General features: G+C 44.6%; 3 protein-coding genes across 4 annotated transcripts; 1 reads left to right on the top strand and 2 right to left on the bottom strand.

Moving 5' to 3' along the window:
* The first annotated feature begins 165 nt into the window (after positions 1 to 165).
* On the top strand, positions 166 to 9,815 carry parp2 (poly (ADP-ribose) polymerase 2). Its single transcript, XM_023832631.2, has 16 exons — positions 166 to 464; positions 1,002 to 1,118; positions 1,419 to 1,489; positions 1,816 to 1,866; positions 1,971 to 2,067; positions 3,856 to 3,931; positions 4,038 to 4,140; positions 4,850 to 5,024; positions 5,213 to 5,351; positions 5,961 to 6,024; positions 6,547 to 6,681; positions 6,775 to 6,902; positions 7,334 to 7,433; positions 7,619 to 7,717; positions 7,958 to 8,082; positions 9,368 to 9,815. The coding sequence occupies exons 1-16, from the start codon at positions 377 to 379 to the stop codon at positions 9,525 to 9,527; spliced, it is 1,728 nt and encodes a 575-aa protein (XP_023688399.2). The 5' UTR covers positions 166 to 376; the 3' UTR covers positions 9,528 to 9,815.
* On the bottom strand, positions 9,595 to 14,373 carry LOC111854531 (protein lifeguard 1). 2 transcript variants are annotated; one of them, XM_023832554.2, is made up of 8 exons: positions 14,294 to 14,373; positions 13,564 to 13,629; positions 11,962 to 12,224; positions 11,784 to 11,866; positions 11,360 to 11,560; positions 10,963 to 11,091; positions 10,420 to 10,563; positions 9,595 to 10,220 (listed from the first exon to the last, which is right to left on the bottom strand). In XM_023832554.2, the coding sequence occupies exons 3-8, from the start codon at positions 12,203 to 12,205 to the stop codon at positions 10,068 to 10,070; spliced, it is 954 nt and encodes a 317-aa protein (XP_023688322.2). In that variant the 5' UTR covers positions 12,206 to 12,224; positions 13,564 to 13,629; positions 14,294 to 14,373; the 3' UTR covers positions 9,595 to 10,067. The 2 variants fall into 2 exon arrangements, with proteins under 2 accessions (XP_023688322.2, XP_023688321.2); XM_023832553.2 differs by lacking the exon at positions 14,294 to 14,373 and having other exon boundaries at positions 13,564 to 13,713.
* Positions 14,374 to 17,971: 3,598 nt separating this feature from the next.
* ltb4r2b (leukotriene B4 receptor 2b) lies at positions 17,972 to 25,337 on the bottom strand. The gene is made up of 5 exons (XM_023832547.2): positions 25,029 to 25,337; positions 22,438 to 23,033; positions 22,155 to 22,355; positions 20,916 to 20,947; positions 17,972 to 20,728 (listed from the first exon to the last, which is right to left on the bottom strand). Exons 2-5 carry the CDS (start codon positions 23,029 to 23,031, stop codon positions 20,449 to 20,451), a joined length of 1,107 nt encoding a protein of 368 aa, XP_023688315.2. The 5' UTR covers positions 23,032 to 23,033; positions 25,029 to 25,337; the 3' UTR covers positions 17,972 to 20,448.
* Positions 25,338 to 27,180: the final 1,843 nt, after the last annotated feature.

Genomic DNA, 27,180 nt, shown 5'->3' with positions numbered 1-27,180 from the left:
GCCGATCGTGGTTTGTGTTGGGTTCATAATCCATCAAAAATGTCTTTATACAGCTCTTAATGGTAATTTAACTATTTCTGTATTTGTCCCCCTAGAACATTACAAAGAAAAAAATCCGATGACCGTCTCAAATGCAGTCCTTTGTTGACCAATAAAACAGCATCGGAACCACAACACCGACAATTTTCCTGTCCGAACCCAAACAAAAGCTGCTCCCGATCTCCACAAATCGCGTCTGAGACTTCCGGCTTTCGTAGCAACGAACTCTCTTAAGTTATACAAATCAGATTACAGTTATTACGCTATATTCAGATTACAAACAAATAGCATCTATATAGTTTTAATTAGACTGTTAAATTTAATCGTCATATAACGTATGATAGCTGTTCGTCGTGAAATGAGACGTACAAGAAGCTCCTGCAAGAAAACCGAAGCAATCCCAAAAAATGAAGAAAATAACTCAGGTATTTACCTTTTTACTTTATTAGTAAAACAAATATTTAAATCGATTTCTGTATAATGTGACGATTCATAGAAATTCTACACTTTTGTATTTTGTAATTTTACAGGTTTTTTTTATTATTTATGTCAGTAATTAAAGTTAAGGGACTGCTGCACCCATTACATCTCATTAAAAGGTGTCCATGCTGTGTTCTATTTAGTTTCTTTTTTGTGTATTGTACCTTTTTTGTATTTTTGTATTGTAATATATTGGAATTGAGGGTCTGGAGCCCCGCGACCCTGCATAGAATAAGCGGGTATAGAAAACTTATGAATGGGTGGGATGCAAACTATGAATTTTTGTTTAAGTTCTCAAGTATGACCTATTAGTTTATATGTATTTTACATTAATTTTCGCTTGAAGAAGCATTTTTAATAGACTTTAGCGTCATTGAGCTTAAGGAGAATTTAATTCTGTCGTTTTTCTATAAAAACAATTCTTAAGAGGTTTCAGTGGCGTACACACCTTACTAATTCTCTGTTGGGGTCTGATGATACAGACTCTGCCCAGGTTAAAGAGGAGGATGAGGAGGAACCAGTTGTCAAGAAGAAGTCGATCAGGGTGAGGAAACAGAAGCAAATCAAAGAGGAGCCTAGTGAGGGAGCTGAGAAAAAAGGTGAATGGTCTTTAAGATTGAACCTTTTCTTCTAGTGAAGACACACAGAATGCTATATCTGGCAGTCCATACATTGTCAAGCCTGTGAGTTTCCTGAGGTGTGAATAGTAGTTTGTACAAATATGATCATGATATGAGAAAATGTGATTAAGATCGCTGATAGCCATTTGTATGTAGGGACATTTTTCATAATACAACTAAGTCTCTTCCCCAAAAACAGGTGCCACAGCACATTATAATGGCAATGGGTGCGCTTCTTTGCTGACTCTTAGTTAATAGACAGTGTCTTGTGTTTTTCAGAAGTCGTTAAGACTGTGGTGATGAAGGGGAGAGCTCCGGTCGACTCCGAATGTACTGCCAAACTCGGCAAGGTGATGAAATCCCTTACCAGCTGCCCCTCCTCATCTCTTTTGTTTGATTAGCTTGTATTCGGAATTATGTTCAGTATGCTTGCTCCTGATTGGCTCCAGTCAGCCGAAATATGATCCGGTCTTGTTCAGTCATTTAATTTGATTGGTTTTAATTCTTTCGTTATTATTGATTCAGTGTGTAGAACATGACGGAGAGATTTGTTCACATAGATACTTGGTGTAAGGTTTTGCTGATTTGCACACATCCTGACTTTTTTTAAATGCAAATAACAGTGTCCTAAAGGCGCCACCTCTTTAATTCCTCTTTTTATTTATGTATGTTTCAGGCTCACGTTTACAGCAGTGGTGATGATGTTTATGATGTTATGCTTAACCAGGTAAAATTTATAGATTTAATTTATTTTTCTGGAGATGCTTGCCTGGATTATATAGACGTCATGTGACCCGTCTCCTAACATGTCCGTGTGGTTTTGCGTTGCAGACCAACCTTCAGTTTAATAATAACAAGTACTACCTGATTCAGCTTCTGAAGGACGACGGCAGCGACAGCTACAGCGTGTGGATGCGTTGGGGGAGAGGTGGGCCAGCCTGGGTTCCACCACCAGTCCTAAAGCCAGGGGTCTCAAACTACCGATACAGTTTCATATAGCCTGCGACATGCTTTTATTTTACTATTTAATCTGGCCCTCAAATCTTTACCTTGTACTATTGCATTTTTCCTTTAATTGATCAGAGAGCTGTTTTTAATAGGTAAGCAGAATGGAAACATAAAATAGGTCATTTTATGGTTTCTCCAAGCCCAGACAACTGGTGGTCATAACCGTTTATTGGTTACAATATACTGATAAAATCACATCACATCTTGACATAGATATGTGTTCTTACCATACTATTTTGTCCATATTCTAATGTGGCTGCTGCTAAGATGACCTTCTACAAGGAAAAGCTGGAAATCTCTGCACAGGATCCTCACAAACACCATAACGTCTTTTCATCCTTACGTGACCCGCCAACTCCTCCTACTCCATCCTCCCTGACCACTGAAGACTCCCCTAACTTCTTTGAGGACAAGATTGATCAGATCTCTCAGACTTTCTCTCCCACCCCAACTATACACTACACATTAAGGATTCCCCTTTGCTGGCTCGATTTTCCAATCTAGCAATAGAAGAAATCCTGCAAGTCATCTCGTCATGTAATCCTTCCACCTGCCCACTGGATCCAATCCCTTCCACAATGCTTCAGACAGTCTCTTAAGACCTTCACCCCTATCATTAATAGCTCCATAACATCTGGTCATGTACCAACGGCATTCAAAAAAGCCAGGGTTATTCCCATCCTGAAGAAACCCACTCTGAATCCTTCAGACAGCAGCTACCGATTGGTATCACTTCTCTGTTTTCTTTCAAAAATCCTTGAACGCGCAGTTTACAATCAACTATCTCTTTTTCTCTCAGAACAACCTCCATGACCCTAACCAATCTGGCTTCGAAGTGGCACATTCCACATAGACTGCCCTCCTTGCTGTCACTGAGAAGCTAATGCTGCCCGAGCAACTAAACTGTCAGCTGTCCTCATCCTCCTTGACATTCAGCAGCATTTGTCTCAGTCAACCATAAGATTCTCCTGTCCGTCCTTATGAATCTTGGAATCCATGGCTCAGCATGGCAATGGTTTGCTTTCTACCTAGAAGGTCAGACATATCAAGTGACATGGAAGGGATCCACATCTACTCCACGCAGACTCTCCACTGGCGTTCCTCAGGGCTCAGTTCTTGGTCCTCTTCTGTTCTCCCTCTATACTAGATCTCTTGCTGAGGTCATATCCTCACATGAGTTCTCATATCGCTGCTATGCAGACGACACTCAACATATCCTCTCCTTTCCTCGTTCTCCCACCCCACGCCATTGTCACGCTCCCTCCACTGGCTTCCTATTGCTGCCGTCATCCGATACAAGGCACTCACTCACCTACAAAGTCACGGCAGTGTGCGGCGCACGGTGTAGGGCAGTCCTAATCTCCGAACGACTGACGTACGTTAGCCCGTTTTTAACAAAATATCAGTTTTTCTAAACTGAAATTAAAAGTTGATAGGGAACACTGATGGTTTCGTGAAAGGTGGACAACTGATTCAACTAGTTTCATCAAATTTAACTACCACAGTTACCTGCCTGATCTGCAGAGAGAAGTTTTAAAGGAATATAACCTCAAGCGACATTAGTCTACTAAACACTAAACACACTGAGCATTATGCAAGAAACGTAGGGGAAGGGAGGGAGAGACGGGATACCCAGATTCTTTGATATCTTCTTTTTTTATTTCTGCCTTCTCCTTATTCCTGTTCTGCTTTTCCTCCCCCCTGCCAGTTGGGAAGGTCGGACAGCACACTTTAATGACCTTTGGTGGAGACCTCGGCAAGGCCATGAGCACCTTCAAACAAAAGTACTTTTTTTTTTTTGTTTGTTTTTTTGTTAATTAATGGTGTGGTTTGTAATGCGTTTGTCAGTAAGGACGATGGTTTACGTTGGTTTGCGGTCTCCTGCTTCAGGTTCTTTGACAAGACGAAGAACTGCTGGGACGACCGGGCATCCTTTCGGAAAGTGGCCGGGAAGTACGACCTGGTCTTCATGGACTACATGGCCAGCAGCAAGGCAGGCAGACCTCAGTTTTTGTGTTACTTTAGTGTTCATCCTGCAATCAGACAGCCACAGCTCATCCAGGAAGCTTCCACCAGAGGCCTGACTAACACTAAGAAAACAGTGCATGTTGCACTGGTCCTTAAATCACTGCACTGGCTTCCTGTGTGTCACAGGATTGATTTAAAAAAAAATATAATTATTTGTTGAGAAAGCACTAAATGGCCTTGGGCCTAAATACATTTCTGACTTACTTGAACATTATGAAGCATCCAGACCCCGGCGGTCATCTAGGAAAGGATGAGTTGGTGTTCACAGAATCGGGGCCAAGCAAAGTGAAGCAGCTTTTGGTGTCTATGCCCCCCCATCTGTGAAACAAGCTTCCTGAAGACCTGAGGTCTGTTAACACTGTCAGGGTTTAAAACATCACTCTTGTCCGCAGCTTTCCAATACATTAAATCAGTTAAGTCATACACTGTAACTACAATGTAACTTCTTTTTAGTTTTTAACCATTCATTTGACTTCACTTTTAGGCTTTTGTTTTTGTTGGCTTTTAAATGTGATTTTTAATGTTTTCGATTTTTAATGTATCCATAAGCCTCTGTGAAGCACTTTGTATTGCCTTGTGTCTGAATTGTGCTACATAAATAAACTATAGCCTTCACCACCCTTATATTTAGTTACTTATTGTTCTGTACCTTATGCTTTCCTCTGCCCCCCCAGGAAGACGAACAGAAGAGCCAGGGGACTCAGGGGACTCAGGAGGTGGCCCTGCCCCAGAAACGGCCCTGCCAGCTCGACAGCCAAGTGCAGTCCCTCCTACAGCTGATCTGTGACATCAAGGCCATGGAGGAGAGCGTCCTGGAGATGAAGTTCGACACTAAGAAGGCTCCTTTGGGTCTGTTGGCGCCTGGTGTTGGTTCTGTACCCTCAGAGCTGGCTCTTTTTCCAACCTGTTTACATTCACACATGGGCTGCTGTTCTAGGCCATGCAGGTTCCTCCATGTGTTCAGCTTTAGTCTGTGTAGGTTTTGGGGTAAATCAGTGAATGCAGACTCAGGTTGCTGCTGCTTGTTGGTGTTGCAGGTAAGCTGACGGTCGAGCAAATCAAGGCGGGGTATCAATCTCTGAAGAGGATCGAGGAGTGCCTGAAGAAGAAGGGCAGCAGCAAGGAGCTGATGGAAGCCTGCAACCAGTTCTACACCCGCATCCCACACGATTTTGGGTAAGGAAGACACTCTCCATTTAGCCAGGGAAAGGCTCGTCACACCTCCAGGGTGAGCATGCTCAGCCTGGGATAGGGCTGTTCCCAGGTGTTCACCCCGTGCTCAGCCTGGGATAGGGCTGTTCCCAGGTGTTCACCCCATGCTCAGCCTGGGATAGGGCTGTACCCAGGTGTTCACCCCATGCTCAGCCTGGGATAGGGCTGTACCCAGGTGTTCACCCCATGCTCAGCCTGGGATAGGGCTGTTCCCAGATGTTCACCCCATGCTCAGCCTGGGATAGGGCTGTTCCCAGGTGTTCACCCCATGCTCAGCCTGGGATAGGGCTGTTCCCAGGTGTTCACCCCATGCTCAGCCTGGGATAGGGCTGTTCCCAGGTGTTCACCCCATGCTCAGCCTGGGATAGGGCTGTTCCCAGGTGTTCGCTTCATGCTATGCCTGATAATCATTGTCGACTTCAAATCTTACAGCTGAAGAACTTCAAGTGTTCATTCTTTGACAGAGATATGTGAGCCCTAACTGGTCTAAATCTTTAGTGGAGTCCTGTTATTAGTTTTAAAGGGCAGTAACCATCCTGACTGCGCTGTTGCTTCTCCATCCTTGTGTCTCAGTCTTCGCACGCCGCCACTGATTCGGACAGAGGAGGAGCTGAAGGAGAAGATCACCTTGTTGGAGGTAAGACAGTGATACGAAGGGGGGATGCTGTCTCTGTTCACAGTGATGACCGATACTCCTATGTACCTGATAACGGAACAGTGCTCTTTGCTCTTTTTTCCCAGGCAGTGTTGCAGTCTTTCCTAATCAAAATTGAGTCACTTTCAGATGTGGTCTTAGATCAGATATGTATCCAGTTCGTTGCCATGCGACATGAATGTGAACGATTAGATCGGAAGTTATGTAATTTGTTTGCCTATACGCATGTACTGAGCATTTTCTTGTTATTAGTGATACAGATGACTTATCCAAATGTGCAAAGGCGAACGATTTCAAAGAACAGATACATTCACAATACAGTCAGATACAGGTCACTTGTAATTATGAATGTGAACCATCCAGATAGACAAATCCGATCTGAGCAAAAAATCAGAATTGGACAGTGAAGTTCCTATTGTGAACGTATCCTTTGTGCAGAATTTCCCCATGTGCATTTTGAGCGATTGGTCTGTCTCAGCGGGTTGATGCACTGTTTGCTGACAGGCCCTCAGCGACATAGAGATAGCAGTGAAGATGGTGCAGTCCAGTATGGACAGCACAGATCACCCGCTGGACCGACAGTACCGCTCCCTGCGCTGCCAACTGAAGCCACTGTCACCCAAAAGCCACGAGTACAAGGTGTGTCTGTTTTCCCGAGTGTGTGTCTCTGCCCCTTCTCCCGCCTTTCTGCGGTTTCCCAGCATGCCTCAGTCTCCGCCCCTTCCTCCGCAGGTGATAGAGCAGTACCTGCAGACCACGCACGCCACGACCCATCATGACTACACCATGACGGTGCTGAACATCTTCGCAGTGGAGCGTGAGGGGGAGAGCGAACGCTTCACTGCGCAGCTGCATAACCGGTATGTGCATCTCACTATTTGGGTCGATTGCAGTCGATTTTCAACACTCTTGAACTGAAAATTATTTTTAAGCATCTTTTTGATCGTTATCTGCATAGCAAAATTTTTTTACATCTTTGAGGTGCCATTTTCTGATCAAATTCTAGTTGATCCAGTGGACTCTGGCCACTGCTCTGTTTTACACAGTGTCTGCTCAGAGCAGTGTTTCCTAGCTCGTTCCTTGGGGACTCACAGACGTTCTGCGTTTTTGCTCCCTCCCAGCTCCCGGTAGAGCAAAAACATGGACTGTTTGTGGGTCCCCCAGGACCGGATTGCGAAACACTGGCCCTGTTCTCGTCGTTATCCCTCTTCCTGTCCCGATCTTACTGGTCGTAAGCAAACTGCCTGTTTGGTCAGAGGATGCTCTGTGTTGACTCCCCCATTCCTGCTAGGATGTTGCTGTGGCATGGCTCCCGGCTCTCGAACTGGGTGGGAATCCTGAGCCACGGCCTGCGAGTGGCCCCCGCAGAGGCTCCCGTCACTGGATACATGGTGAGCCAGCGGAGGGCCAGCTTAGATACCATCGTCAGCCATACCTGTCACCTGTCTTTGTAATACACATCAGATTTGGCAGTTGGGAGGACAGTCTATGGGTCCCCAAGGACCGGATCGGCAAACACTGATGTAGAGGATCTGTGTCTCTCTCCTCTCTGTCGTTTTCCCCTCTTTCCCTCCAGTTCGGAAAGGGTATCTACTTTGCGGACATGTCATCGAAAAGCGCCAACTACTGCTTCACCAACCAGAAGAACAATACGGGTCTCCTCCTGCTCAGTGAGGTGCGGTTCGGTGTCTGCGGTCGCATGCGTCTGCGGCCGCATGCGTCTGCACGCTCAGTCCCAGGTCTTTGCTAGGAGCCTGCGCTCTGCTAATGTAGCCATATATTAACAATACACCTAGACGAGCCGGGGCTGTAAATTAGCGTGTGGTGCCCGCTGGCTTCATTTTGTGCTTGAAAGTCAGTCGTGTTGCTCTGGCCTTTTCCGCCGGAAATGTACGTTGACGTTTGCTGTGAACAGGTGGCCCTGGGTGACAGTAACGAGCTGCTGGCGGCGGATTATGAGGCGTCCCGCCTGCCTGCGGGGAAACACAGCACCAAGGGCCTGGGTCAGACCTCCCCCGACCCGAGAAACGCCGTCACACTGTGAGTTCGTGGCCAGGCCAGTCCATTTATAACTATGAGACCCGAGCTAAAATGCTGATAAAGATTAAGACGGGGTGGTTAGTTGCTCAGTGGGCTAACCCTCTGTGCCTGTGATCAGAAGGTTGTCGGTTTGAGTCCCAGCCTCGGCAAGACGGTCACATGTCCGTGGGACCTTAAGCAAGGCCCTTATCCCCCAGCTCCTTGGGTGCCGTATGTGGCTGACGCTTCACTGTGACCCCCCCCCCAAGCTTGCACTCACCTGTGTGTGACTGTGTGTGTCTTGGGGAGAGCAGGATGGGGCAGGAGAAAAGAGGTCAGTAATGCACTGTTCTTCCTCTTTATTTAAAGGGACAGTTCACCCAAAAATCAAAAAATGTATTTTTCAAATAGCCTGTAGTCAATTTATCTAGGTTGCTCTGCTGGGAGTTGCCTAGTTTTGTAGACATATGAATATAATGAGGCTGAATGGCATTTTTTCTGTGGTGATTAAAGCATCAAAAAAATAAAATTGAAGTATTCAACAGCAATGTGTCTTAGCAGAAATCATGACCTGAACTCCACACACCAACCGTATCACTGTGCAGAAGTTCGCGCCAGAGCGCTCATGCATGAATGCAGCTTTGACCCAAATGAACAGCTTCTCCATCAACTACCAACAATAAAACATAGCAACTGTGGTGTATGTACTCGTAGTTCGGTAGAAAGAAAATAGTTCCTACATGAAACTGCTCACTACCAGATGTGCATGCATGTGTGCGTGGCTGTTTTTGTAATTATTACATTGTGAGGACAAGAATTCTTCACAATGTGATTAAAAACCTGTAACTTTTTACCTTTTTGGGACTTTTTTCTGCAACTCAGTAAAAATCTGTGAATGCAATCAAAAAAAACTAAAAATGCCTGAAGTCTTATATTTTGTCTGGTTACTTTTGGTTTAGGTTAGGGCTGGGTAGGGGTTAAGATTGTTGCACTATTTCCGATTACGATTATATACTATTTACTATATTATGATTTTGGTTTTTCCCTTTACTTGTGCAGATGGCAAATAAAGCATCATCTATTTATTTTTTAGTAGGACACTTAAAGTTGCAGTTGCTCTGTAGCGTAATCGGGGGGCCGGGGGCAGACGGGCCCGCTGGGCCCCCCTGTCCGTGTCGCACCGCCTTCTTTCCAGGCAGGAACATTTATCCCATCCATCCAGTTCCGTTCCGTCCGAATGGGGTGTTACATTTACAGTGATGGTGCGAGCGCCGTTTCACTGCCGTCTCCCTCTCTCCCCCCCCAGGGATGGCGTCACTGTGCCGATGGGCCCAACAGTGAAGACGGCGGTGGGCCAGGGCAAAGGCTACTCCCTCCTGTACAACGAGTTTATCGTGTACAACCCTGCCCAGTCACGCATGAGGTACCTGCTTAGGGTGCGCTTCAACTACCCCTCATTGTGGTGAAGATGAGGCACAGGAAGTGACATCACTCTCACACGCGTCGTCACAAGGAAAGACACTGTGGCTGTAGTTAATGTTTCATATTGTTTATTTTGTGATCAGCTTTTCCGGTCCGTGGTTCCTTTCTTGATACATTTGAGGTAACAGGAAGTTAACATTTGTTTGCAAAGATACCATCTTAATTGGCCTATGCAAAATATGATGGCCTAATGCTTACTTGCTAAATGCTGTTAACAAGTATTGGACCTGCTTTGCAAATTGTTCAGCATTAAAGCAGAGATTTCCATGCAATGTTTGACGGTCTTTGTGTGCGCACATTTCCGTGTGTTTCACTCTCTGTGCGTGCTGTGCGTGCGTGCGTGTGTGGTCTGTGTGCGTGCGTGTGTGGTCTGTGTGCGTGCATGTGTGGTCTGTGTGCGTGCGTGCATGTGTGGTCTGTGTGTATGTGCGTACGTGGTCTGTGTGCGTGTGTGGTCTGCATGCGTGGTCTGTGTGCGTGGTCTGTGTGCGTGGTCTGCGTGCGTGCGTGGTCTGCACGCATGCCTAGTTGTTAGAGCTGCCTCCAAACAGAATGAGCAGGTAGAGGAAGATGGTGATGATGTCCAGATAGAGGATGAGAGCAGCGAAGATGTACTCCTCTGGGCTTAGGCCGTATTTCTCTCTGCCCATGACCAGCTGGCAGTCCACAGCCAGGAACTGAGGAAAGGAGGAGAGCAAGGCGGATAGCTGGGTAGGCTGGACTCTGCTTTGGGCCAGAACAGTTATTCTCACGTGACGAGCCGACCCTCTACCCCAACGGCTGTCAATAGCCGAATGGTTAAATAGCGGTCGACCGCTGAGGCTCTCGATGCCGGTCTGATCGTAACTGCGGTTGATAAGCCGATATTTCACTCACCAAGGAGTACAAGAGAGCTCCCAGAGTGCCGTAGACGATCTGCAGGGCCGAGGAGTAGAAGAAGATGGAGAAGAAGCCGAACATCAGCAGAGTCATCGCCAGCACCAGCATCACTCCGTTGCACAGAGTGAAGTCCACGCGAGTCTGAAATGGCAGATTGGCTATTGTGGGTGCAGGGGTGAGGTTAGGGGAGAGCAGAACCCATTCATTTGAGTTCCAGCAGGTGGCGAGATGATTAAGGATGTTTGACCTGAATGTAAAAGTCCTGGCTATAGTACAGTTAGGTATTTGCCCTGCATAGTTAAACCAGTTTAGGGTGAAGCAGGATCCTACCTGTAGAAGCAGAGGGTACAACCTTAGAGCCACCTTAGCTGGTATGTCAGGATGTCATAGGCACACACGTACACACTAGGGGTCGTCTACAAATACCAGTTCACCAAATCATATTGTCGGACTGCGGGTGGAAACCCAAGGAATTATGGGGATAAAAGGACGCAGAGTATCTCCGTGTCGTCCTGTGCCGGCAGAAGCTGTGGAGCATACCTGGGCTGAGAAGATGACGATGCTGAAGGAGATGACTAGTGTGGATCCCATGGCAATAATCACAGCTGATGTGTTGTGGTAGGAGGCCACAGTACCGACCATGTAAGACAGGCTCAGAGTGATGACCGCCTGGGAGCACAGGAAGTGACATCACATGCATCATCGTTTCTATTTTTAGCTCATCGCCTAGAATAAGCCAGTGTCTTGCTGGGGTGAAAAAAAAGAGCGTAACCTAACACGGTGTTTCCCAGCTTGGTCCACAGGGACCCACAGATGGGAGCCGGGAGTGAGCAAAAACGTGGCCCGTCACTGGGTCCCCTAGGACTGGGTGGGGAAACGTTGACCTAGCGGGCGGTTAGCAGCATCTTATGGGCTTAAACAAGAGTGTGTTACCTACCAGCCCCAACATATTCCAGGGGTGGCTCCTGCTGAAGGAACTGCAGAGGGCCAGGCAGACAGACACCACCGCAAACACGATGTAGGAGCTCAGGTACACCCAGAGGTTATTGCGCACCCAACCCTGGACTGTTTGGGAGAAGGTGAACACGCACACTATGCTGAAGGTGACCAGCAGTTGGAGGGTCACCACGCAGAAGACCTGTGGTTGGTGAAGGGAAGAAGCTCCGGTTATTTTAACAGGCCAACCAGAGGCGGGTGATCAAGTATTACTAAACACGTGAACACAAGTGAGCACTTAACGTGACTTTCACAAGTGAGGTTAAGTACTGAAAGTATTGTAACAGCAGGATGTAGGGCGAGGAAATGCCAGAGGTTCCTCAACAATCAGTGGCGCCTCTCAACGAAACGCCGGGCTGACACACCTTCCGAATGAAAGCTCTGCGGGTGGTTTTGTCATCGAATGCGGTCGGTACAATCATAATTCTTTCTGACGGCATGCTGGTCACTGCAAGGAAATAATTTTACCCTTGTAGTTCAGCATGGATGGTTATTATTCCAAATCTTCAAGAAAATTAAGATGAAGTGCTCCTGTATTGTTACCTTCAGTCTCCGCTGGTGGGTTTTGCTCTTCAGGTTTGGGCCAGTATTGGGGGGGTGGGTCCATGATGAATCCAGGCTCTGGGGGCATCGGGGGAGGGTATGGAGTCATTGGGTAGGGTGGTGGCATGTATGGTGGGGGCTGGTTCTGGTGCACCGCATCCTGCGAGCAGGAAGTTGGGACCAGCTCCAAACCAGTATTGTCATATGCCTTAATCCCATCGACACACTCCTTGGCATCCGCCATTTTGAGCACGAAGAAGGAGCTGAGTGCAAGAGGAAATAAGTAATGATGAAAGCAGGTTATTGAGAGAGATGGAGAACAAGGAAGAGGACCTGCTAAGACAGGGTTTCCCTGCCCAGTCCCCAGGGACCCCAGGCAGTCCACGTTTCTGCCTACTGGAAGCTGGGAGTCCCTGGGAGTCCCCTGTGTGGGTCTCCAGGGAGAGCGTTGGGTAACACTGTGCTAAGGTGGCAGTTAGTTGTGGGGAAGAAGTCAGCCAACTGAACATCCTTGTGGACCTTTAAAATGATATATATCCACATATACGTTATTTTTGAAAATGTGGCTTGTGTTAGTCACATCAGTATGTAATAATAATTTATTGCAAATGTAATTGCATTTTTTTACTTATCTGGGGGAATGACTGGTTGGACTCTCTTACCTTCCTTGCACCCCTAAGAGAAAAGCCCGAGTCCCTATGGTCAGTGGTATTGCCTGTTCCACCTATTCAGTCAAAGGGCAGCTCCTATAGGCTATGATATTTTTTTTATTATTTTTTCCCGAAAGGGCAGTTTGTGTATTTTCTTTTCGGTGAAAGGGCAGACTTTTTACACCTGCTGTAATCCAAACCGCAGCGCTAACCTACTCGGAGCAGGTTAGGCGTGAAGTCTAAATAACTGTGACAGTGTACCCCATTTAAAAGTGAGTAACAATTAGTAGTGCCCAAAACTTGGAAGTCAGCCCAAAACCTTGCTAAACCAGTAAACCCACTTCATAGTACATCCTTCTGGTTAGGCATTCAGCGTGCATTACCCTGGCAATATGTCCCATTTAAAAGTGAGCTGAGAATTTGCAAGTCTCAAAAACCATTGCTAAGCTGTGAACTCGCCTTCTAGGTCACCCCTCTGATCTTCGGGCTTGTTTGTGTTTGAATGGAATGAGCCCCCATTGTATGGGGTAAAAAAATACCCTGAATTTTTATTCATTCTGTATTTACCAGCTAGCAACATAAACCCAAAACACTGGAGAAAAACACTGTTTTCAGAAAAAGTTGAATAACAGGTGCCTCCTTTTTTGTATTGTAGCTCTTTGAACCACTAGGTTTTACTCTAGTCAAACCAGTTCATTTCATACAATTAGAATTATTATTTACAGGAAAATCTGAAAATCTAAGATTTGACCTTAGACCCACATTTTCAAATCTATTACTCATATTTATAAAACCAGCATAATACTTTGAACATCACGCATTTTGAGTCTTTCTTTAGCATCTGTACAGAAATACTTCAAACAGCTCAGTCATGTCGTCCTGCTGTTTCAGTTTGTGGAACTTGATCATCGTCACCTTAATTTTACAGGTAATTAAAGAAACGGTGACTCACCGCTCTCACTCGACGCTCCAGTCACACTCTCAGAAGCGTGAGCTCTGTCATCCGAGGTAATTGTTCCTGTTCACAGTTAGAGAAAGATCACACTTTGATTGACCAACAGAGGGGTGTCAGTTCAAGCTCTGGGTTGTTTCTGGGAAGCCTCAATGTTTCTTAACATATGCAGCTATATGTGAAGGATATGATGTCGCAATAAAGGCAATTTGGAGTTTTATTCCTCCCCCATGCAAGGATAAATTCATAGGTGAATGTAAAACTTCTTCTGGTCCTTAAAAATGAAGTGTTATTTCTCATAAAGATGAGCATTCATTAAATTTTAAAATGATATCAAAGGAAAGTATGCTGAAAATGGTCCTGTGGCGATCTTGGCTGGTTACATAAAAAAAAAAACATGTAAAAATAATAATATAGTGGCAACATAAAAGTCTGAAAGAAGTACAAACTAACCCAACTTGAACAACATGCTTGCAAAAAAGCAAGCTTCATGCTCGAATAAATATTATATGCTATGATGTGCACAAAGAAGTAGTTAATAAATGAGTTCAGGAAGTGAAATTTTGCTATAAATCAACATACAAAATGAAAATATTACAATAGATGCAAAGATATAATCCCCAAAGCCAACAAGACTAATTCCAAAAGTACAACAAAAGCATTTCTACAGTATATCCCATTTGTAGCTATATCCACATATTCTACTATTATGCTACAAAGTTGCCCTGACCATAGATATTTAGTGAAAGAATTTCCTGCCGTCTGGCTAACATAAAGTCCAGTGTTGCACGTTGTAGCAGTTTCTTTTGTCTCACACTAAATTTTTAAACTGTTGCAAGTGAAAGTGCAACTGAAGAGACTGTGGTTGACACATGGGGTATGAGGAAATGGGTAAATGAGCTGCAGGCGATGTTTCCCATCGCAGTCACAAAAGGTGATTGTGAGCGACGTTCGCTCTGAATCAGTGGTTTGGTCTCAGGGCTCACATTTTCCCTCTGGTCATTAAATCACAATCCAAAATTTTTAATTTTTGAGCCACACACATATAATCCACATAATTTACTGAACGGGAGGTAAAATTTGCTAACAGGGGAGGGGGAAAGTTGGAAAGTCTAACATTAGAAAAGGTGGTGTAAACGTTTTGTTTTTTTTCCATCACACGTGCCCCACAACCCACTGACAATTTTCCCACGGCACAGTTTTGGGTCACAGCCCACCGGATGTAACCATGGAATCGCTTTATCTTTTATTGGTGTTTTCGTCACCCCACCTCAGCGTGTTGGGAGCCTCATTGCACCAAACAAGCACAACTTTCCGTAAGATATTTTAAGATTTTTTTTTTCCCCAGATGAATTCATGATTTACCTCCCTTCTCCATTCAGGACTGCAGCTGAGCTACAATGAAAATTTTAAAAGCAAATCATTGGCTGACTGTTTCATATGTAAAATATGGCTGACGAATAAAACATGATCCATATTAATATCCAGCCAAGCGCTCAAACATTCAGGCTTGATGCATCGACCCTCAGGCACTCAGCAGTTTGGTAAGAGTTCAGGTGATAAAGCAGAACAAGGCTACTTGACTGTTTTTCTCAGTGGTCCAAATTACATGCATCGGTGACACAAAACCCACGTCTTATCTTCTTAGCCAGAAGTAAATATCATGGAACCCTATTGATATTTCTCCCTCAGTAGACTTTGCCAACTGGATTTGGCAACTGAGATCTATCCGGGGCTTGAATTACGCAGTGGCATTTGGGGGAGGGGGCAAAGATTCTGGTGTGTGCCGTACCTTCCCAATTCACATGCACGTGCATGCCTTCAAGTGCGCAGCAGCACAGTCAATAACAGGGTAATTGTCAGCGTCAGCACCCATCCTACCCTGCCCTTCGTGTTCCCTTCCTGTTTGGCCAGTAGGTGGTGCTGGCCATCCTGTCCTCTCTCTTCTTACTTGCGCTTCAGCCAGAGTGTGGCTCGGATTGGGAACCTGTGACTTGCAGGTTCAAAGCTGGCTAGGAGCAAAGCCTCATCTGTTTTGTTTGGTGGTTTTTGGTTTCCCTGGTGTTTTTGTATTGCAGTTGGTTCCTTGTCTTTTGCTCCTTGTCCTTGTTTACTCAGTTTACCTTGTTTGACTTATACCTTTATTGTTTGTTAGTTTGCCATAGTCTCCAGTGCTGTTTAATTGTAATATTCCACACCTGTTCCTTGCTTGCCGTGAGCCCTTGTGATTGGTTAATTGGTTATGATTCTCACCTGTTCTGCATTGTGTGTCGTTAGCTATATATTTAAGTAATTGTTCTGCTTTTGTTCTTCCCTGGGTCATTGAATTTGTAGGCAGTTGTAGTTAGTTCCTGTGTTTGTCACTTTGTTGTGGTACTCAGTCCTGTTCCCTGTGTTGCTAAGTTCCCCAATGTATTTGTTGTATGATTTCTTGTTAGATTCTTATCTCTCCTGTTTTCTTTTGACCCCTTGCGGTCCTTTTATTTTGTGCCTTCCTCATTGTGTTCTATTTTGTTAACAAACCCTTTTTGTCTCCGAGCCGCAAGTAGGTCATCACCTTCTTTTCTCTGCCTGCACCACGCCCCGCCCCCGTGACACAAAACGAAACCAGAAGAGAGTTCAAGCAGGGCAAACTATTAAAGGGAGACATGCTACGAGAAACACGGCAGAACAGAAACCCATTAATTACAACTAAAGAGAGGAGGCTGGTCTCTGGTTCTGGGAAACAGAACCACACCCAGTCAATGATGAGGAGTATCGGTGGCTATGTAAATCTAACTAAGTGCAAGGCCACCATGCATGGATGGACACCGCAGCAATAGACACAGAATTGTGTTGGAGACAGATGTTCGGAAAATGGAATGTAATGAGCGAATAAACATACAGCACTGAGATATTTATACTATTATTTTTATTTCAGGAACCTTAATGTACAAGAAAAACAACAAAATATAACCTATAACACAAAAGTGGACAGAAATCCTCGGGGGAGGATTTCAAGGGGGCTTATGTCCCTTTCAGGTGAACCCAGCTCCCCTTTGCCCCCCCCCCCCCCCCCTCCTGTAATGTGAACCACAGATCTACGATCGCGAGGCCCAGATTAATTTTCGGTTTGTATGCCAACCAGGGTCTGGAAATTGAGTGCCTGGTGCAGACAATGTGGGCAGGTTTATTTAAGTCCAGGACACATGACCTCCCATTGAGCAGCACGAACATGAACATGTTGGTTGGAGGAGAAAAGCAGCAGATATGGTTGTGCAAAGATTTATTTTTCACAGACTAGGCGGCCAACTATGGTCGGCTGGCTGGAGTGAGATTTTCAATTCGAGATGTGTCTGCACACACATGCACACGCATTTACATGTATGTCACAGTTTTATTACCTTGTAAAAAGTCTGTAGGGTTTGCAAAGTACCCCAACGCTTTTGGTGTAGCTAATTTTAGGTTTATAATGGAATAATATAGATTTGCTATAAGATTTCTTGCCTGAGCGTTTGAGCCTGAAAGTCACGCCAGACGTGTGAGAGCTGGCAGCTTTGGACTACGGCTGATGTTAGTGTGAGGATGCCAGAAGTAATGTGAGGGAGTACCCCACAAATGTCTTCCCTAATGAAGTATGGTAGAGAAATACCTTTGTAATCCATCCTCTGAAGCCGATTGTCCTGTTCAGGGTCACGGGGGGGGGGGGGGGGCTACAAGCATAAGGCAGGGAAGCATCCAGGACAGGGTGCCAACCCATCACAGGGCACAGTATCACACGGGCACCTATGGGTAATGTGGGAGCTCCTGTTAACCTCAGCATGTTTTTGGATTGGGAGGGGGAATCAGAGTACCTGGAGGAAACGTGCAAACTCCACACAGGGCACTCTGATGAAGGCTAGAAGCCAAGTCCCAAAGGCGTGACACAGCAGTGCAAACCACCGCGCCACACTGTCGTGATCGTATTGTGTAAACGTGTAAATTAACACGCCATTACAAGTGATTTTAAAAAGGGCTTAATATCACTTTTCCTTAAGGCCAGGATATCGGACCATCTATGTTTGCATTACACTCAGTCCACTTACACTTTAGAGGCCCTCATTCCCCCGCCCCCCAATTTACGCAGCCAGACATCTCACTGGAATCATTCTGCTGACAGTTACTGAATCAGGTTCTACAGCCTTGCCTGTAGCACTATAAGTACTGTCATTAAACTGAGCTACTTCACAGTACATGATGATTCCGCCCACCACGCCTCCTCAGAAATCCGATTAGCCCCCTGGGTGCCCGCCCATCATCATTGGCTCTTGAGATGTCAACCATAGAACGCTGACTACAGTTTTCCCAAATGCACATATGTGATGTAACTACCATTTTAGTCCCAGAATGCCATTAATACACAGAAATAATAGCCGTGGTTACTTAGTGATTTAAGAAAATATGGTGTTTTTTATTTTGTGTGCATAATAGAATGAAAATACAGCCTTCTTTTTGACTCTTCAAATGCCCCACCCATTTCAGTGCCCTTCCCCTGACAGGAATCTAGTGCCACTGGTAAAACCAAATTGCTTTCCATTACAGATCACACCAGTGTTTCACAGCAGATCAGGAATGTATCTACCTAGCAAAATAAGGTGTTTGAACCTAAACACACAACTGCTCACACACTTAATTCCTCTTCATCTTTACAATCGTCTTTGTCACCTATTAGGTTTCAGAGCTTTTATTCTTGTTTACTTATTTTAAAAAGGCTGTTTAAAACTCAGACTCGCACCAAATGGGGATCCAATGAGACTCTTTTGAGCAACGGTGTAGGGAGGGTTTCAACATTGGGGGAGACAAAATCGACCCCCAACCCCCCAAATATGCACATTGCTCCCTCAATATTGGTAGGGACACGTCCTCACTATCCATACCAAAATCTACACCCTTGGTTTTGAGTTTGATTTCCACACCCAGAGTCAGGTCTTATCACACTAAAACATTAAACATTAAAAACATTTGAAAAAATCAATTGATTTCAAAAAATGCAATGTGGCACCCAACAGAAATGCAACTATGCACACAAAGACGTTACCATTCAGAATAAATTACACATAAATATGTGTGTAACAAATACATACATACATACATATACGTGCAGATGTACTGGGGATGGACAAAATAATCAATAGCTAACCATGGGTGTGCTTAGGTCCGATCACTATAGTCCTTAGTATTTTAAGTATAGTCCCGAGTATTTTAAGTATAGCCCCAAGTACTTTAGCCCCGATGCCAATCTTTCTTGAAAAAAGAAATGTCAATCCTCAGGTAAACTTGATTTAACCCCTGATCTTTTCAATAGCTAGAGACTCGCCTGCACCAAACACCGAGTTCTTATCCAGACTTTGTCCTGGTGTTCATGAAGCCACGACTGAATTAGTCTAGCAGTGTGTATGGGGTGTGATATACTCTTGGAGTATGGATCCATCACTTGGGAATAGTGTCGACAGCATAGATTTCACCTGGTCCTGTAAAACAGCCTTCATATTCCTTGGTTATTATGCAATCTTACAGCAATTGTTGGACCTAATGACGCCCAGAAAATGGGGACCTTTAACATAACGCTTCCTCGACCATGTTTGAGATGGCGATGGGCCTTCTCCAAACGTGACCCTGTCCAGTAGGGTGAAGTAATGCATATGCTATAGCCTAGGTCCCCGTCAAACATCAAGACCTTGGCCCGCCTCAGGAAACTTGGGGCCGTTAGCTAAATGATGTCACCCTGGGGCCCCCAGATAAGTTAATCCACCATATTTCAGTATTCCATTGTTCAGGGGTCCATGTTTCTGCTCATTACACCTGGGGGTGTTCCACAAAGCAGAATTTCTCAGTTAGGTGAGTTAAGTTAGAAGTAATGATCGTCAAGTAAGAGTTTAGGTAAGGAGCATTCCTATTGGATAATCATAAGGGTTTAGGTAAGGAGCATTCCTATTGGATAATCATGACTTCTATCTGCCTGTATGTTGAGACTGGGTCATGCTGACTCATATCTGTGACTATTTTTGGGGCCACACTTTTGTAGTGTTTTGTGCTACAACTACCCTGTTAAGTGTCCATCTCTCCCTGTTACAGTAGCTTGCCTGGCCATGGTTGGTATATGCTTGTCATCATTTTTGAGACATTTTAAAAAAAAAATTGCTAATTTTTGACTGCTGCACCTGTAATTCTGCTGCAGACTATTAATTTTCTTTGCGTGCTGCTTGTTGCCTTATATTGCTTTGAAAACTCAGGCATCAAAGTTTTAATTGTCAGACCCCTTTCACAGCTGACAGATGCTGCTAATAGGCACTGAACCTATGATGACCTACTGTTATGTAAATGGGATTTATTTAAAGATTAAAAATCCTCTTTCATGGTGTTTCCATTGGTTTGTCCACCTGCTGTATCTGGTGATAAAACCATAGAACGGCAACATTATCTCTCTCCAGGCTGTTGATTTTTGTCACCCCCTGGTGGACATAAACTGCATAAACGTGCATATTACAGGGGTATAAATCGTTGCTCCCGAAGGGATTCATTTCCGATTATTAATGAAAGAACTCGATGCATCGGAAACGTGTCCGGGATGACATGGATTATCTGGTCACCCTAGTCTAGCCGCAGCATGTGAACGCGAGGGCGTTTGTTTTATGTTTATTTTCCCACCAAAATTGATTCTCCTTTACAGGCAGATGGATTGAATCACAACCTTAATATCCGATTCACCATAATGGGTCGACAGATTCTCACACCCCTAGTACATATGCATTCGGGTTAATGCTTGTGAGAGGAGCGACGGCGTAAAATAAAAAAAAGATCGCAAGCACTGTTTGTGTGAGCAGGATCTGCATCGCATGGGCAGAAACCACCGTTACCAGCCTCGGGCTAAATCTTGTTCTTCTCCGTGTTGATGCTGGCACTGGTGGAGGACGAGTCAGCCTCCTTCTCTTCCAAAGCCAGATCTCGGGGCTCCCGACTAGCCTTCCGATTCCTCCTGCTTTCGGAGTCCAGTGCCGTGCCCTCGAAGAGCTTCGCCATGAAGGACAGTCCATTTTTATGGATGTAGGACTTGCCGGCGAAGGTGTAGAGCACGGGGTTGGCGGAGCTGCTGACGAAGGCCAGCGAGGCGGTAATGAAACGACAGCTCTGGGCGGTGTCTTTAAAACTGTGTGTTTACAGTTGAGGCAAAAGAGCGGCTATTAGAACTCTGTTATATACTTAACAAGCGTGCTGTTAATCTCAAAGTCACTCAGAGAGGCCTAGCCATCTATGGGTGACATCATCATTAAAACAAATTAAAACCATCACAAAAAAACAGTAGAGGTAGTGCTCTTTTTACTTTGTACTCATACCTGCTTTTTGGCCAAAACACTTCAATTACAACCTGTAGGGGAAGAAAATGACAATTGCTCAATATGGATAAATGTCAGGCAGAAGTCACTGTGGTTTAGCTTAGTGAAAAAGCAACAAACCAAATTCTCACAAAGGAGAAATTAGATATTTAAACTGGACAACATATGACTTGGAACTGGTAGCATCGCATGCCCTGTCACTGGTGGTCCTTGGAGAACAAATGTCACTGATCATTGGTCTCTGAATTAAATAGGTTAGTCAGGGTTAGGGCTGCAGTACGGCCAACCTGAAGCACGCATGGACATCTTCAGCACTTTTTTTAATGATTCAGTTGCAGAACTCCAGCAAGGAATTAAACCAGTTGGCATTTTCATTACAAGCTGCTTTCTGTCAATGACATGAATTAATGTGTCGAATGAGCCAGAATTGGAATCTCAGTTCTAGACACTGAATCTCAAAAGCACAACTAAAACGTCTCTGTTCAGAGATGTTGCACCTTGGTTGGTATGTCGTTGGTTATTCGTTTAAATGAAGGTCTTTTTAGCATGTCTGCATGTTTGCTGATTCAAACTGAATTAAAAGCGTGTTGCATTAAGGCTGATTTTTACTTCTCCATGGAATCTTTGTCGCCAGTATGGCATCGCTGATGCCACAGCCTGTCACACATATCTCCAGAAATGTAACTACACCTCGCGGTGACACAGATTCTGCCATATGTATGAATGCTAGCAATCAATAAGCCTTTATAGTTAAGATCAGCAAACCTCCCTCCACCAGATGGCAGTATAACTATCTGTGCTATTCTCCTCCAGGGCTTCCTCCCCACCCCATACCACATTATTCTTTTAAAATGGAAAGCAAATGCCCCTGTATATGGAATGAATTAGTTGTATTTCAAAATGTTTCCTATTTTCCCTGTTTCCCCACATTCAGACTTGGGGGTGGGTATTATGGGGCAGGGAGCTGTGTAATTGGCTGATGAGACCATGTGATCAGCCATGTGACCCTCTGTGGGGACTGAACTCGGAAACCCAGAAATCCTGCCAACAATGTCGCAGATGTCTGCAGACATATTCATTCATTTTCATGCAAACTATCATACATGTGCCTGTGCTTGCAGGTAGGTTTCATGTGGTCATTGGGAGGACAGTGATCTTCATTTTTACCTCTTCATGTGCTTCCACCATACTCTTAATTACCCAATCTACACACAAACACACTGAAACGCCAATGCATACCTGAAGCACGTTTAAAATGTGGTAGGGCAGCCAGAAGAGGCAAAAGGTCACCACGATGATCAGGATGAGATTCTCACTCCGGATCCTTCTACGGAACTTGGTCTGCCTCAGCCGACGCAGGATGCACACATAGCTGGCCAATATGATGGTGTAGGGGATCACGAAGCCCACCACTGTTTCGAACAAGTAGTGGAAAATCAGCTGCAGGAGACAAAGGACGGTTAAAGCAGAACTGGGCAGAGGGTCCCCGCCGGCACCCCCTAGCCTTCGCTTTGACACTCACATGCCAGCTTTTCGGGTGTATAGGGATACACTCCTCACGTGTGCTCTCGTTTGTGTCGTTGACCTGCGCCTTCCCTCTGAAAACATAGCCAGGTACCGCCATCACGAGCACCAGGATCCAAAACCCTAGCAGCAGGCGTCGTATGATCCTCTTGCTGGTGAAGGCACTCTCGCGGTGGGGCCAGACCACGGCCATCAGCCGGTGCAGGCTCATCAGCATGATCAGCATGATGGAGGCGTACATGTTGGCGTTGCACAAGTAGAAGAGCAGCTGGCAGCCGGCGTTCCAGAACACCCAGTTGCGCTTGGCCAGGTAGACGATGAAGATGATGGTGAGAGCCATCAGGAAGCCGTCGGCGAATGCCATGTTGAGGATGAGCATGGTGGTGATGGAGTGCTTTCTGGTCCGGGCCAGGATGCTCCAGATGATGAAGGCGTTGCCGGGGACACCGATGAGGAAAGTCAAGCTGAGGATCAGCGCACCCACTGCAGTGGTGACGCGGTTCCTCGTCGTGTTCTCATTGGCTCTGAGGGTCTCATTAACCGTGGTAGAGATAAAGGAATCGAAGACGGTAGTGGTGTCAATTCTGGCCATCACTGTGGTATGAAATAATAGCAAGATAAGTCCATCTATCAGTAGATAAATCGATATTCTTTAAGGAAGAAGGCTCAACTCATCCTTGATGTTTACATATTTTTTTGGACGATAAGGGTTTTTTTTCTCTGGCTGGCCCGTACATTAATAGTTCAAATACAGGATTACCCACAAGTACAGACACATAACCCGAACCAAATCCAAAGCTACAGCGTAACAGAGAATGTTTTTTTTCATTACATTACATTGTGCCACATAAATACATTCTGTGCGCCTGTGTCAGTGTCCATAGAGGCCCTAAGGAATTATCAGTAAATAAATGCATTTCCTTCTCCATATGCACTGACGCGCCAAAGCATTATGACCACCCCCATGCGAAGCGAAAAATGCTGACTTTCCAGTTAAAATGATGCCTTTCAAGGTGTGGGATATATATGACGGCAGGCGGACATTCTGTACTAGTAACGGACATCTTAAACGCAGCAAAAATTGGCAGGGGCAGCTAAAAATGGAAACACATTTTTGTTACATTTTTGCGTATTAGCGAAACTTGAGATCAAACCGATGATATAACTGTTTTCGAGGTCCTCATTTGAATTTTACATCATCTGATGCCCACCTGTACCAGATATTCTCGCTTGAGGTAACACATTGTCTCTTTGATACAGAAGTTACTCAAAAAGGAGGCGAAGAAATTAGGGCAGCAGCTGACATCAGTCACTGGTTAACTGACAGGAAGCGCTAAAAAGTTCACAACCCAGAATACTTTCTGAGGAAACCTCTTAACTGATTATGTTCTTTGTAAGAATCTTCAGATTTTTCTCATAGGAAAAGCTGACGGGCTTAAGCCCCAATATGATCATCTGAAAAATACTTTCACTTGTAAAAACAACATCATTATCTGGCTGACATCCAGTTCAGTATGACTGTACTTCACACTGCCACCCTATCCTGACATTTTGAGATCCGTATCCATATACAATCACAGGAAGCAGGAAAAAAATCTCCTAATATAGTGATGCGTTGAAAATGTGTATGAATTCAAGACTGCTGACATACCCAAAGAAAATGTATATGACGTCATTTTGCAAGCACTGGCAAAGTGAAGACGTTACATGCTAAAACATGCAGAGTGGAAACAGCATCGTACCATTGTGCCTGTGATCCCTAATTGTGAAATCTCCTTGTCAAAAATTGCCTTTCTGGGGAAGAGATGACCCCCATCTCCTGTCTTTGTGGATTGCTACACGTGTTACAGCGGATGTGGTGCTTCCCATACAAGAGAACGACTGGCCATTTACTGGTATCATACTTCGATAACATTGACAGTTTAGTAGTGGTGTGTCATGGAAAATCCACAATGCCAGTCTATCAAGACCTCAAATATTAAAATATCAAAAAGGAAACAAAGTTCTCTAGTAGCCAGAAGTGTGGAAACACTACCAATGTTTAGAGATTGCAGTACTTTATTCAGCTGTTGCTCCAGTTACTTATTTAATCGTCCAGTGTTTGATATTTGTAACATTCTTTGATTGTTTATAAACATTATCGCTGATATTCGTGCAGTGATCTATAAAACTTAACACCAAAAATGCTAAGTGTTTCCACAATTTTTTGCCACTAGTGTTGGTGTAACAATAAATATGGACAAACAGAAGACAATAATTAATAAAATACTGTGATGCAATGTTTCTGTTATCTCCTTTCGGCAATCAGTGATAGCGGGAAAAAAAAAAAACAGTGATAGCGGAAAAGATCATTTTACATCTTGACATCACCAAGGCTTCGGTTTATTTTAGATGTTAGAACCAGACCCACGAAAAACGCATACCGAAATAATTAGTTGCCATGAGCCCCGTAGTTTTGCTGTAGAATGGGGCAGACAGGTCCGAGAAGAGCGGGACGCATCTACAGACTCAGAAAGGAGGGTAAGGGGAGGCAAAGGAGTGAGGGAACCGAAAAAGACGGAGAGAAGAAGCAATACTATGTGGACTCACCGCTGCTCTGGGGATAAGGACTGCCTGCCTTTGAAGAGACTCGATCAGCTAAGACACGGAATGGCGAGCGTCGGAAAGGGAGATCTTCTGATAAGTGATGCCAGCCGCATATGAGGTTCGGGAAGGCTGACGAATAAGGATGGGAACAGGTGGGCAATGGAGAACCGCTCTACCGAAATACGGGAGGTCGGAGAATATACTGTTTTCTTCACTGTAGTTTCTCGCTTAGGAGTCTTCCTGTCAGTGACCTAATCTTCTTTAGTGAGTGCTCTCCTAGAACCTCGGGCGCCAGCGTGCATGATACAGCATGCTGGAGCAGGAGAGAGGGGTGTGTCTCTGACGCCACCCTCTCCTATGCTCTCTCTCTCTCTCTCTCTTATTGCATGTCCATGTATCATCAGTAAAGTGACTAAAGTATATGTAAAAAATATATAGGGGAAGTGTACACATCTCCCGAATCATAACAAACACGGATGTTATTCAAGAACTCAGTATTCTGCCGCTCTCTGACCCTCTGGAATGTTAATTATCTCCAGGACATTACAAAAAGAAGAAAACAAGAAAAAAAGTGAAGGAATCGTGAAATTAAGTTCTTCCCGTAGAAATCTGATCATCGCTTCGTCATCAAACGCTACTGACGTATACAAACACGTGAGGCAAATACATCCATCAAAAGCAGTTCTGTGCTTGAATTAAAGATTAAGACTCAGCGATGACTCCTCATTCCTGTAATTTAATTCTTACTGTGTACACATCTTGCTTTGTTTGAGTTTTCTTCAACTTATATTCTTGAAAAACTTTATTTGCTATGTGTCTCGTGAAGTTCAGGTCAACACCTTGTCGAATACTGACGGTCATTTTGATCAAAATACATTTTTTAACTTAAAAACGTAGCCTACATATTTCTGTTTTCCCCCTCAGTCAAAACGTCTTGCCACGGACACAGAACAATCTTGCAGCGGAAACGTTAGTCCGTGTACGGACAGGCTCACGATCCCTGCGGATGGGACACGTTCATGCAGAGTATGCCGCCTGAATTATGCAGAGCATTATACGGGCTTACAGGCTTGTGAAATATAGGTTGTCATAAGAATGAAAAATACTTTCCTCCGATTTTTTCCCCCTGTGTCTAACTTGGAAAAGTGGCCATGATCATACAGAAGGAACATGTTCACGAATATTGTTCACGAATATTGTTCACACATTGAATTTGAGTTTTGAGTATGTTTAAATTCTAATAAATATTACAAACAGCTACTTAATTGACTTCATTACAGTAGTTAAATTGTCTTCAAGCTACAGTATAAACAGACATTAATGTACTAAAACTGACATTTTCTGAAAATTAATCTTACTGGATACATTATGGGAAAATCCCAATAAAACTAGAAATACTACATGGTATTTTCTAATTTTGCACTGTGAGCACTGTTGCCTGACACCGCTAGGAAGGGGGTTCGAGTCTCTGCCGTGGCTCTATGCGTGTGGAGTTTGCATGTTCGCCCCGTGTCGCTGTGGGGTTTCCTCCAGGTACTCCGATTCCACCCCCACAGTCTAAAAACATTCTGAGGCTAACTGGAGTTACCAAATTGCCTATAGGTGTACATGTGTGAGTGAATGGTGTGTGAGTGTGCCCTGCGATGGGCTGGCCCCCCGTCCTGGGTTGTTCCCACTTTGTGCCCATAACCTCCGGAACAGGATCTAGACACCCCCCCTCCTCCCCATACTTTGAATGGGACAAGCGGTTACAGGAAACTGATGGGTGGATTTTCAATGGATTTTAATCATTGAAGGATACTGGATCATGAAAACTCGCGCAATTGTCGGAAATGACAAACTCGCGAGTTACACACATTGACCATAAGGTGGCGATCCAGAGCTGTAACGTCAAGGGTTCCTCCTTAAATCTGTGAAGATAGATGAAAAGAGGACAATCGATGCGAGAGACGCAAGTGAATCACGTGAAGAGTCGAAAAACAGGCAGCAGAATGTGTTTGTCATAGCTGGAAGATGTAAAGTAAACAGTGTGTCAAGCATACAAACCCAATGGTGCATCAATAGAGAAATATTTTTATAAAAACAGCATTTCTTACATTTTTTTTTTAATTTAACGATATCTATACACTCACCTAAAGGATTATTAGGAACACCA

The sequence above is a fragment of the Paramormyrops kingsleyae genome, chromosome 4 (assembly GCF_048594095.1).
Source record: "Paramormyrops kingsleyae isolate MSU_618 chromosome 4, PKINGS_0.4, whole genome shotgun sequence".
In the NCBI taxonomy this organism is placed as follows: domain Eukaryota; kingdom Metazoa; phylum Chordata; class Actinopteri; order Osteoglossiformes; family Mormyridae; genus Paramormyrops; species Paramormyrops kingsleyae.
The sequence above is the reverse complement of the archived record's forward strand: the minus strand, read 5'-3'. Positions and strand labels throughout refer to the sequence as shown.

Coding starts and splice junctions, on each gene's coding strand:
- parp2 (XM_023832631.2), top strand. CDS start 377: ATGATAGCTGTTCGTCGTGAAATGAGACGTACAAGAAGCTCCTGCAAG. Junction 6,025..6,546: donor AGAAGATCACCTTGTTGGAG/GTAAGACAGTGA, acceptor GTTTGCTGACAG/GCCCTCAGCGACATAGAGAT. Junction 6,903..7,333: donor ACTGCGCAGCTGCATAACCG/GTATGTGCATCT, acceptor CATTCCTGCTAG/GATGTTGCTGTGGCATGGCT.
- LOC111854531 (XM_023832554.2), bottom strand. CDS start 12,205: ATGGCGGATGCCAAGGAGTGTGTCGATGGGATTAAGGCATATGACAAT. Junction 11,561..11,783: donor GCAGAGCTTTCATTCGGAAG/GTGTGTCAGCCC, acceptor CACCAACCACAG/GTCTTCTGCGTGGTGACCCT. Junction 10,221..10,419: donor GAGCTCTCTTGTACTCCTTG/GTGAGTGAAATA, acceptor TCCTTTCCTCAG/TTCCTGGCTGTGGACTGCCA.
- ltb4r2b (XM_023832547.2), bottom strand. CDS start 23,031: ATGGCCAGAATTGACACCACTACCGTCTTCGATTCCTTTATCTCTACC. Junction 22,356..22,437: donor TACACCCGAAAAGCTGGCAT/GTGAGTGTCAAA, acceptor TGTCTCCTGCAG/CTGATTTTCCACTACTTGTT. Junction 20,729..20,915: donor GTGTTTTGGCCAAAAAGCAG/GTATGAGTACAA, acceptor GTAAACACACAG/TTTTAAAGACACCGCCCAGA.